Raw genomic sequence first — 11,767 nt, 5'->3', positions numbered from 1 at the left:
AAGATTCATATGCAAGCCGTTCAGGGTGGATTTGTCCTTTTAAAGTTCGAATAAGGTGAGCACGGTGGCTTAGTGGTCAGCACTGTTGCCTTGCGTGCGCAGAATTCGCATGTCCCTGTGCTCCTCCGGGTACTCCAGTTTCCTCCCCACGTCCAAAGACATGCGCTGTAGGCTGTAGGCATTTGGTTGGAACAAGCGTGTCAGTGGGGGTGCTATAATTTTTAAAGAACTGTTGCTCAGGAGGCACATGGACCACAATCAGACAATTGGTCATAACTACTGTTTCCAAAAAGAGAACAAGAGAGTTTAAAACCCCAGAAAAGTCTGTTTTTTTTTTTTCTTTTCCTTTATTGTATTTCCTAGTCTCTGGTATTAAACCATCAGTCTATCAGATTCATGACAAAACATCAAAACGCAAGCAAGTGCAGTTCCAAGAAACTCGACCTCACATATTTATGCTGTACAAAAAACCCCAGTCTAGCTGGTGACTGCATACCTGCACATCAGTGGGGTTTATGTTATCTTTGCAGGCAGGAAGATGCTTTTATCATGCTTGGGTTTGTATAGGTGCTACACTTTTGAGTGATGCTTTTAACATGGCTGGGTACAGGGTGTGTGTGTGTGTGTGTGTGTGTGTGCATGTTTATTGCAGCGTATTCTTCCTTAACGCACATACCAGATGTATTATAGTGGTGAGCAGTGTGGTATTGTACCAGACTGTATTGTATTGTTTTATGTCTCGGAAAGGATCTGTCGGCGGACACGTGATTGAGTGATCGCCGTGTTTATTTGTTTCGTGCAATCCACACGGAGAAACCTGTCAGACAAATCTGTATCGTGTTGGGTATCGGCGCATACGGCGAGTTAAATATCTGAACATATCCGTGCACATCCTTATTAAAAATACTACAAAAGCGCAATATGTTTGTCCAGTCCTTAAACCTGAAAAGCAGTACAAGCGTTTGGACTTTTACTTTTAAAGTGTATTGTATTGTAGCAATGTTCGCCTCACACCTCCAGGGTCGGGGGTTCGATTCCAACCGTGGCCCTGTGTGTGTGGAGTTCGCATGTTCTCCCCGTGCTGCGGGGGTTTCCTCCGGGTACTCCGGTTTCCTCCCCCAGTCCAAAGACATGCACGCTAGGCTGATTGGCGAGTCCAAAGTGTCCGTAGTGTATGAATGGGTGTGTGAGTGTGTATGTGATTGTGCCCTGCGATGGATTGGCACCCTGTCCTGGACGTACTCCGCCTTGTGCCCGATGCTCCCTGGGATAGGCTCCAGGATCACCCCGTGACCCTGAAAAGGATAAGTGGTATAGAAAATGGATGTATGGATGTATTGTAGCACACTTAACGACAAAAAGTGGCACGAAAGTCTTTAGAAGACTAATTCCACTTTATTTATTACTTACTGTAGCATTATACATATAGCATTCACGTGGTATATATCTGCGTGTGCGTCGTTCTACGATTGAGGTGATATTTTTGTGTGCCACTGATATTATATTTACAAATATGTACGTAAAGATAAAAGATATTTTAAACACAGGTAACCGCCTAACCTTGAAAGCTAAGATTTAATGATTAGTATTTTCCATCAACGTGTGAATCCATTTAACATCTCATGCTTGAAACATCTTTTTCCACAAGTCGCCCATTATAGGTTACAAAAAAATGTAATAAAAGACGTACATTTTATTTAATTCACTCAACCCTATTACCTGAACACTTATTTGGAATTTCCTGAAGATCACGAGAAGAAGAAAAGCCCAACAAATAAAAAAATCTTATCCTTTTTTTTTTCCCTTTTATTTTCAATAATACAGTGGCATTGACCGAGAAAAGTACAACCTTGTTGCCCAAATTATAGACTGAAAGCGAGTTTTTTTTATGAAATAAATCATTAGAAAGTCCTCATGAGCTCACGCTATTAATGTGGTTGTGTATTTGCTAATTCCATGCTTTAAATATTTAAAAAAAAAAAAAAAAAAAAAAAAAAAAAAGCGCACTGTTGCTCATTTAAGAACAAAGAAACCTAGTGGAAAATTTTCAGAATTGTTAGATTTATGTTTTCTAAATTTTAACGCTGAACACTTCTCAAAAAAATGTTTTTTTTTTAAAATAAATAAATAAATAATAATACACATTTAAGAGTTAACCTGTGAGCTTGTGCTTATTTGGAGATTTTTTGTATCCTGTACATTTGCTGAATATCTGATAAAGGTTCTGATTCTCGTTACGTTTCTACATCCGACTTCTTCCCAATTTCAAAACGCATGCATGACAAATCTCCCTCGTATTAAGTTGTTTATACCATGGGCACTTCATTCCTTATACATTAAAGCTGAGGTCAGCTCACAAACAGGATGGGCCCTGTTGCCTGTGCGTACACGCACTCACACACACGCACGCACACGCACTCGCACGCACTCACACGCACTCGCACGCACTCGCACGCACTCGCACGCACTCGCACGCACTCGCACGCACACGCACACACACGCACACACACGCACACACACGCACTCTTCGACATAATTCTGAGAAATATATATTTAATATAAAATCTAGAATGGCACGTAGATTTATTGGAGCAATATAATGGTATAATGGTTTTCATTCACATTTTGTCATACTATACGGTAATACTGCAATCATTCCCAAAGTCCAGTACTGTATGAAGAGTTTTATAGAAAACTATAAAGCTCAAAAGAAAAAGCCAGAGGACAAAAGACACCTGAGTTGATGAACTCATTCGCGGAGTTCAAATCCCGCAAAGTTCGGATGCTAATGATCGTCACGTGACATGAAACGTGTGGTTCACGAGTTCGTACAGAAACGTGTGTCGATGTAATATAACCAACGATAGAAGTGACCATTCGGTACAAAAAGTAATGAATAACAAAATCGATCGATCACTTGAAATGGATATCCGTAAAACTACCGTAGCTCCGAATCAAATATTCTTGTCTGTAGTTTTGGAAGACATTCGATCAAGCGGTATCTCAGGACTTTTTCTATTTCTTTGTCCGTGTACAATGAGTCATGCCTTGATCACGTGTGGCAAACAGCAAGCAGATCAATCTCAGCAATTTACTGCAAATTCAGATCACGCCTGAATTTCGTGCGATGTTTCACTTCCGTTTCCTTTTTTCTTTCCCGCAGCGCACCGCCTTCTCGCTCTACCTGCCGCCGTACAGGTGGATTTTGGCGACGGAGATCGACTCGGTGGATTCTAGGTGGCCCTTCTCGTAGATGACGTAGATGTACTTCCTATCTTCGACGGCGTTGCCGACCAGAGACGTCATGGAGGAGTACGCGCTCGGCCCGGCCCAGATCTGCATGGCCTCGTTTTCCCACGTCGTCCCGTTAGTGAAAGACCAGCGGAGAGTCATGTTCACCCCTGGAGGTGAGATAATGCACGTTAGACGTTACACAACAGGGATTATATTTACGCAACAACCTATATTAAACAGAAGCGCTGTTGAATTCTCCATTCTGATTGGTCTGTTTGAGGTGGCGCTCTGACAGTAGCTGCGCTGCACATCACATGACCTACGCCTAATAATAATTTAAAAAAAAAACAAACAACATGTCTTCTTATTAAACAAAGAAAAATCATCGATATGGTGACGAGACACTGATTTAAGATTAACGGGAAGGAGCCTCCAGTGTCAGTGCACTTTCTGGAACATTGAGGAGAGCAAATAAAGAGAGGGTACTGTTTAAAGCTGCTACAACACAAGCAATAACAGGAACTTCCATGAACATCCTTCATAATTGTAAATATAAATGGATAAAAATAAGCTATAACCATTGCCAAATTGTTATGGTAAAAGATGGGGGGGTTTGGGGGGGGGGGGGTGGTTTGGGACTTCAGGATGTGCGTTTATAGGAAAATCATCAACCTTCGCTTTGCTTCACATCACACCACCCCATCGTTGATTACTTTCCTATAACATCAGGCCCCCAAGTGTTTTATACCTTACATAATAACGGTATCCATGACAACGTAACTGCAAGTCATTAGAAATAATCTATAAAGAATAATAAATGTATTATGTTTATACTGATCAAGAAACCTCGTTAAAATCTCCGGGCCTACGAATATGCATGATATGCAAATTGAAACATCCCCCATGTCACACCCACTCCCCGCTACCTTGGTTACAGAGTAGCGTTTCTATCCCTGGTCAAGAAGTGCAGCTATGTTTAAAAGTTCCTTCACACCACTTTGACACCAGGTCCTCCCCTCCTCCCTCACTCACTCTTCTCGGAGTTGGCCGGGTTGCTGAAGAACAGCACGTCCTCCTTCTGCAGAGCTCCAGCCGCCACTACGGGATCCACCAGCGTGTGGTCGAACTTCAGCTCCTCCACGGGCAGAGTCTCTCCTCCGTCCAGGCTGCGCACCACCATCCTGCAGCGGCAGTGGTAGTTGTTCTGGTTCCGCACGTTGATCATGATGCTGCCGTCCTGCAGCTCCACCGGCTGGGGGTGAGAGCGACGTCAGCGTGAATACCACCGTCTCATTTGTAATGAATTCACTTAACAGTATCGCAGAGTGCGCTTATACTACAGTGTGTCACAAAAGTCTCCATACACGGGGGGAATGAACACTTTTTAGCAAAATGTCTGCCAAAATCTTTCATGCTTAGTTTATATTATATACACACCACCAGTCAAAAGTTTGTGGACACGCGACTGAAATGTTTTCTCGTGGTCTTAAACGCCTTTTGATCTGAAGGTGTGTGATTAAATGTGTCAAATCGATGTCGTAGACAAAAATATAACCGTTCCAACGTATTTCTTTCTTTCGTTAGAAAACTAACATCTTATTTACAAAAATATATATATTTTTTAAACGGACGACTCGGAGTGAAATATTGTGAAAAGCAGCCGATAAGAGTCCGGCGTCGGTGTGAACTCCTTTAATACTGTTTAGAAATCATCTCAGGGAAATTCCTCAAGAAATCGCTCGAGAAAACGCCAAGAATACATTTCTGGAATATTCTAGGCGAAAAGGGCGTCGACTTTGAAGATACTAAAATACTCAATTATTTGGATTTATTTTGGATTTTTTTTTTTTTTTATCACAACATAATTCCCATAGTTCCATTTGTGTTACTCCAGAGTTTTGATGACTTTATTATTATTGTAAAACGTGGGGAAAATAAATGATAAAAATAAAGAATTAATGTGTGTAAACTTTTGACCGGGTGCGTAAATTTGTTCAGCCTTGAAGAACACATTTGACAAGAGAAGAACGTTTTGAAAAGTGTTCTCATGGCTGAATCAGGAAGCTGTCACAAGGTTGCGATGACTGTAACAGGAAACATGGCGAGCACATCACACCCACACACACCCACACACACAACACTGTTGACAAACTTATTAACAAACTCAAAACGACTGGAAGTGATGCAGACCGACCGAGACATGGACGTCCACGAACATCCGACGTGGTGCTGGCGTACAGGTTATAGTCCCCTACTTATGGAGACTTTTGGGACACCCTGTATTATTATAACGTCGGCACGTGCTGATATTCAGTGCAGCAGAACTGCTTTTATACAACAGTTCTATTAATAAGAAATGAATATAGCTTAACTGACAAAATATGGACCAACATTTGACATGTTTTAGCTCCGACAACGGAAACAGTTCCCAAAGAAGCGACAGATGGAGCGCTGCAAGTTGCCATGACAACACACAGACTGACAGCCTGTAGTAAGTGTAGTAACTGTTGCACTCTAACAGACTATTGCTAGAATTGGACATTTACGTACTGAACACCGGAAAGCAGAGCGATACACACCGAGAAGCGTCCCAGTGCTGTTGTACTAAACATCAGCGCTCTTGGAATGAAATTAGTGGAGCAGAACCAAGTGCATGAATTATTTTTAATATCCTCGGCTCTCCTCAGAGAACCTGCAGATCTATGCAGTAAGCCCCATAGTGCTCTTCCTCTAATTTATGGCTATGTAAGTGTGTCTTGTTGCTGTGCGATTCCCTTTTTCAGGTGATTGGTCATACAGGCTGTTACATAATATACGGATATAACTCGTATGTTACTCTGTATCAACCGATACAACACAGAATCTAACATATCGTGTAGAGGGGATAAAACCCTCGGCCCTTGTCGATAACTGTTCACTATACGATCTAGTTTTAAATGAATTACAAATCATGAGGATTTCACACTGCTGATTCAGAGACTAGGCTGGAGATGCCGAGGAATGTGACATTAGACAAACTTTATTGAGGTATTTATCAAATATTATTCGTATTATGAAAGTTATATTAATGTTGAGGCTGCATCAAAGCAATGTGAACTTTTCACGCATGAAAATGAACTGTAGGCCAGCTTTAAACACTTTCATGTGTATTAAATAGAAAGCTGGATGTTTTTTTGTTTTCCGCACCGTTTCATTCTGGCACCAAAATCCAGGACTCGGTCAAAATCACTGACATTTTCTCCATTCTGATGTGAGCATTAACCGAAGCTCTTGACCTGTGTCTGCATGATTATGTGCACTGCGGATAATTGCATGAACGTGCACGATTTACAGATGTTCCTAATAAACTGATGTTCAGCTCGACTCTACTAAATATCCCAAACTTTCTCCCCTTCCGTGTTCATACCTGACACTCATCAGGGTTGAAGTCCTGGCTCTGTTTGGGCTGGTTATAAGGGATGCTCTTCAGTGAGCCTCCGTACCTCCAATTGCGCCCGTGATCGTCGCTCAGGATACAGAAAACCCCGTCGCCCTCGATAGTGCCGTGACCACACACCACCAAACGGCCTGCTGCTGGACTCAAGCGTTTCTGTAGAAACACATGATCACATGATCTAGGCGTGGCCTCTGTTCCTGTCAGTCAAAGTGAAGGAGGTGTGGCTTCTGTTCCTGTCAGTCAAAGTGAAGGAGGTGTGGGTTCTGTTCCTGTCAGTCAAAGTGAAGGAGGTGTGGGTTCTGTTCTTGTCAGTCAAAGTGAAGGAGGTGTGGCTTCTGTTCCTGTCAGTCAAAGTGAAGGAGGTGTGGCTTCTGTTCCTGTCAGTCAAAGTGAAGGAGGTGTGGGTTCTGTTCCTGTCAGTCAAAGTGAAGGAGGTGTGGGTTCTGTTCCTGTCAGTCAAAGTGAAGGAGGTGTGGCTTCTCTGCAAGTAATTCTTAATGATGCAAGTGTCCAAGACAGCATAACCAGTCCAGTTCAGTATCTTTCATACATCGGATGGTTGATCATGCAGCAAGATGTGCATTGTATCATTTTGGAAGAGGAAACACACAATACTCAGTGATTGAACCTGTGTATGAAGCTTTGGTTTCTGATTGATGCTTCAAGAGTAAACCTTAAGAAGAGACTGCTAGAACAGCATGAAGAGTCCCACCTGAATGCCGAATCCCGGCCCAGGGGCAAAGCTCTTCACCCCGAGCTGGACAGAGAGATTTCGAGGACTGCTCCAGGTCAAACCATCATCCAGACTCTCCACTAACATGGTGCTGGAGGGGCTGCAATTGTATAGGTGGAAGCACAGAGAGTAGATGAGGATCACGGACTTTGTTTGCTCATCAACTACGACCGAGCCAAGGTTCAAGCCATCCACCAGAATGCCATCATCCACTATGAAGGATGTAGGAGACCATGTTGCTCCTTGGGGTTGAAAGAATGCAAAAATATGAAAGGACTGATTAACTGAGGAATATGTAAGGTGTGGAGTTTGATGCCAATTTCAGTTTGTCTGTGCAGATGTACATGTTCGTTTAATCACCTCTGTTTATGGAGCGTTTCATTGCGATAAACTTTGCTCCGATGTCACCTGACGAGTCTTTCCTGGCCTCGGTGAAGGCCAGCAGGCTGCCTCGAGAAGTGAATGTCAGCAGAGGGATACGATACGTGTTCACCTCACCTGCTCCGTTGCTCACCCACAGCAACTGCTCATCATAAATCAGTGGCTTGATCTGCATCTGCAGCATTAAATAATACAATAAACAACGATGCATGACTGGAATACAATAAACGACTCTTCACTGTCACATGCAACAAAATAACCATATATTCTGGTCTTAATATGGTTATAAAACATGGAAAGATACCGAAAGGCTTATAAATTTGTAAAACTGATTTATATCCAGCATAAAAGCTCATGTGATGAAGGGTGACCGGGTTAAAAAGTGACTGAGGCCAATCTACTCCACAAAAGCATTAGCAGTGCACAAGTTTGTGCAAAAAAGCCTTTCTGAGAAGTTAACCATCAAATGTGGGAGCCTCAGTATATACTTATATATGTAATAATATATACTTATTCAATTACTGTTATTTATCCCCCCTTCCCCCAAGCTAGGATACAGCTTTCCATCCATTCCTGAATCACACCCAGGGTTCCTGGGATAGACTCCGGTCAATCCACCGCCACCCTAACCGGGACAAACCAGCCCTTGAAAATGACTGAAGGCGTTCACGTCAACAAAGAAGAGCGTTTTCCTTCTCTAAAGTTCAAACGTGAGGACATATATGAAACAGAATGGTTTAATAGGAAGAACTCTACTCAGCATTATATATATATATATATATATATATATATATATATATATATATATATATATATATATATATATATATATATACACACACACACACACACACACACAAACATACTAATATATTTGTGTTACCTCTGAGTGCAGTGCAGAAGCCCACAGGAACATCCGAAATACACTCAGATACAGAAATAACCCCATTCTGCCTGTCTCTTGGGTTCTTGAGACTTCTTTATGTACTGAAAGCTCGCTGTAGGTCCAAACAAACGGTCGTTTTGCCTTTTAATTAAAAAAAACAACAAACAAACAAACAAACCGGGTAAACAAGACAGTCGCTAATTCACGTCCTCGTCTGAAACATTGTCACATGATCTGTGGCTGATGGCGGGAGGTCACGTGATCAAATCAGCCTGCAGCATTGAGTAGCGTACTGGATGCGCACACAATGCGCATTTCCCCTTTTCATCGTTGTAATATTGTGCCAATATTATGTTGCAAGTTAGAAAGTCATTCATCATTAGTGGCATCATATTTAACATCTACAGTATATCTTCTATAGCCACAGTTACACGATTGACACTTATTTACATCAATCATACATTTGTAATCTCTTTAGTTTCTAGGTCTAGTGGCGTTAGAAATTTAACAGAACTTCTTTTCAGCCATTTCACCGAATGGGTGACATTTCTGTCCCAAGGACCTAATATGTATAAATATGCATGAATTAAGTCTAAAATATATTTTATTATTAAGCAGTGTTTCCTGCGCATGAAGCTAACTGCAAGTTTAAAATGTGTAATTAAATACATAATGAGTTTTTATTTGTCACAGTACAGTGAAAGTCTTTTCTTCGCATACAACAGCATGTCAGGAAGTTGGGGTCAGAGCACAGGGTCAGGTATGATACAGCGCCCCCTGGAGCAGAGAGGGTTAAGGGCCTTGCTCAAGGACCCAACAGTGGCAGCTTGGCAGTGCTGGGGCTTGAACCCCCAACCTTCTGATCAGTAACCCAGAGCCTTAGAACACTAAAAACATTGCATTTATTGCATGACAACTCTCTATCTCTATACTTTACAATGAAACACTAACACATTCCCCACTCTGAAAAACGAGGAACATTCCACAAGACACATTTCCAACAGGACGTCGCATCATCTGGATCTCCTAAAGGCAATGTGAAGACCAAAAGTAAATCCTCTCATTTTCTTTTCTGTCTATTTGATGATATTGCAACTGATATTGTCTGAGAAGGTCCATCTCAACATACTGTCCTGCTCCCTACAATATTTCTTAGATGTTGTTTGTTTATTTTTAAAAAATACTTATTTTTGGTAAATCACTAGAGTTTACTCCACGTCCTCATGCTATTAGCATGTATTCCATGTGGCTATATTTAATGTATTTGCTAATTCTATGCTAAAACCTAAGTCCTGTTACTCATATAAACCATAACAGGACTGAGTAACAGTAACAGGAGTGAGTAGCATCCTCTGGTGTATTGATTTATTAGTGTGAATATTAGTTTATGTAATACGATTTACTTGATTTGTAAGTTTTACAGTTACCGTTATTTACGTTGTAGACGTACAGTATCAGTTTTACAATGTGAATAGGGAGCTCACAGGGAGCCAATCCACCACTAAGTGCTGCAGACCCTGAGAGGAGACAGAAATATTTAGAGAAGGAATGTGGAAAAATACAGGAAGGCCCTCGAGTCAGGCAGGAAGAAGCTAATCAATGACCTCAGCGAGAGAGAAAAGCGCAGACGTTGCAGCAAATGGAGGGAGGATTACCATAGGATCAGGGACAGGAAAGAAGCCCTCCAAAACCTCATCACCCCTCCACACAGCCCCCGGTTATCACCAGAGCAAGCTGTACATCCACAGAGAAGCACAGACACAAAAATCCAGTTGTTTTTATCTCAGTGAGGAAGCAGTTGATAAAGCAGTTTCAGAGATGCCCAATGATGTTCCATCCATTATGAGGATCCATCACGTAGTGTCCCTAGCCCACGGAGGACCGATATACAGGGACGTCAGCTTGTGCACGACAACACAAAACCTGAACTTCAATGCAAAGCTTTTCAAGTTCAGCAGACAGCTCCCATGGCTCCCACAGTGATGGAAGTTTAGTGGGAAAGTCTTGAAGTTGTTGGCAAATGGCGTGTGCTGAAGCACGATGGTGATCTGTACCCTGGTGTGAAACACATCTTGAGGTCGGTTGTATGCAAAAGATTTTTCTGGCCAGCCCACGAAGACATCCTTTGGTACTTGTTTGAGGACATTGTGTGCATCATCCCGCCCCCGACGCCAGTCACAGGTCGTCACATGGACATTGAGAGAGAAGTCTGGGCCAAACTAGAGAAGGCCTTTTAGAAAGGGCCAGGCACGTTTGTTTTCAGGAATTGAGTGCAATTCTAGCGAAAACACTGTTGGATGTAGTTTCTGCAACTGAATATTTTTGAGGAAGGAGATACGTCTGCCACACTCTCTATCTCCGTTCTCTCTGTCTTCTCCTTCTTTCTCTTTCCATCTTCTTCACTGTGATGAACTATAAGCACATTCCTTCAGAGAGCTCTGTCTCACACACACTCAAGCGATGCACACACACACACACACACCCAGTACAGATACACATTCCTGTTAATCAGCATTCATTCCTGTTATTAAATTGTTATTCTCTAAAAAATAAAGTTAAACCACCGCTTTTCTCAATTGTGTTATGTCCATCATATATCCAATAGCTTAATTAACTAGACCGGTACATTTCCTGAAGAAAATGTGAGTGGTGCTTGCAGTGGCAAAATTCTGAATAGGTGCCAATACTTTCGAGAGCCGCCCCCGTAGAGTGCCAATACTTTCGAGAGCCAGACTGATAGGTTGCTAGAAGGTTTTAGAATGATGCTAGCATGTTTTAGCATCATGCTAGCATGTTTAAGCATGATGCTAGCATGTTTTAGGATGTGTTAGCATGATGCTTGCATGCGATTGCATCATGCTAGCATGTTTTAGCATGATGCTAGCATGTTTTAGGATGTGTTAGCATGATGCTTGCATGCGATTGCATCATGCTAGCATGTTTTAACATGATGCTAGCATGTTTTAGGATGTGTTAGCATGATGCTTGCATGCGATTGCATCATGCTAGCATGTTTTAACATGATGCTAGCATGTTTTAGGATGTGTTAGCATGATGCTTGCATGCGATTGCATCATGCTAGCATGTTTTAACATGA

The 11,767-nt window shown here is 42.0% G+C and overlaps 1 protein-coding gene across 1 annotated transcript; it reads right to left on the bottom strand.

The window, feature by feature from the left end:
* Window positions 1-2,566: 2,566 nt before the first annotated feature.
* On the bottom strand, window positions 2,567-8,875 carry neu1 (neuraminidase 1). The gene is made up of 6 exons (XM_017481422.3): window positions 8,668-8,875; window positions 7,764-7,959; window positions 7,383-7,645; window positions 6,641-6,823; window positions 4,267-4,486; window positions 2,567-3,401 (listed from the first exon to the last, which is right to left on the bottom strand). Exons 1-6 carry the CDS (start codon window positions 8,731-8,733, stop codon window positions 3,181-3,183), a joined length of 1,149 nt encoding a protein of 382 aa, XP_017336911.1. The 5' UTR covers window positions 8,734-8,875; the 3' UTR covers window positions 2,567-3,180.
* Window positions 8,876-11,767: the final 2,892 nt, after the last annotated feature.

Source organism: Ictalurus punctatus, chromosome 12 (assembly GCF_001660625.3).
Source record: "Ictalurus punctatus breed USDA103 chromosome 12, Coco_2.0, whole genome shotgun sequence".
Taxonomy (NCBI): domain Eukaryota; kingdom Metazoa; phylum Chordata; class Actinopteri; order Siluriformes; family Ictaluridae; genus Ictalurus; species Ictalurus punctatus.
Note: the sequence above shows the minus strand (reverse complement) of the source record. Positions and strands in the feature narration are given on the sequence as shown.

Coding starts and splice junctions, on each gene's coding strand:
- neu1 (XM_017481422.3), bottom strand. CDS start 8,733: ATGGGGTTATTTCTGTATCTGAGTGTATTTCGGATGTTCCTGTGGGCT. Junction 7,960..8,667: donor CTTCTGCACTGCACTCAGAG/GTAACACAAATA, acceptor TTAATGCTGCAG/ATGCAGATCAAGCCACTGAT. Junction 4,487..6,640: donor TCAACCCTGATGAGTGTCAG/GTATGAACACGG, acceptor TCTCACCCCCAG/CCGGTGGAGCTGCAGGACGG.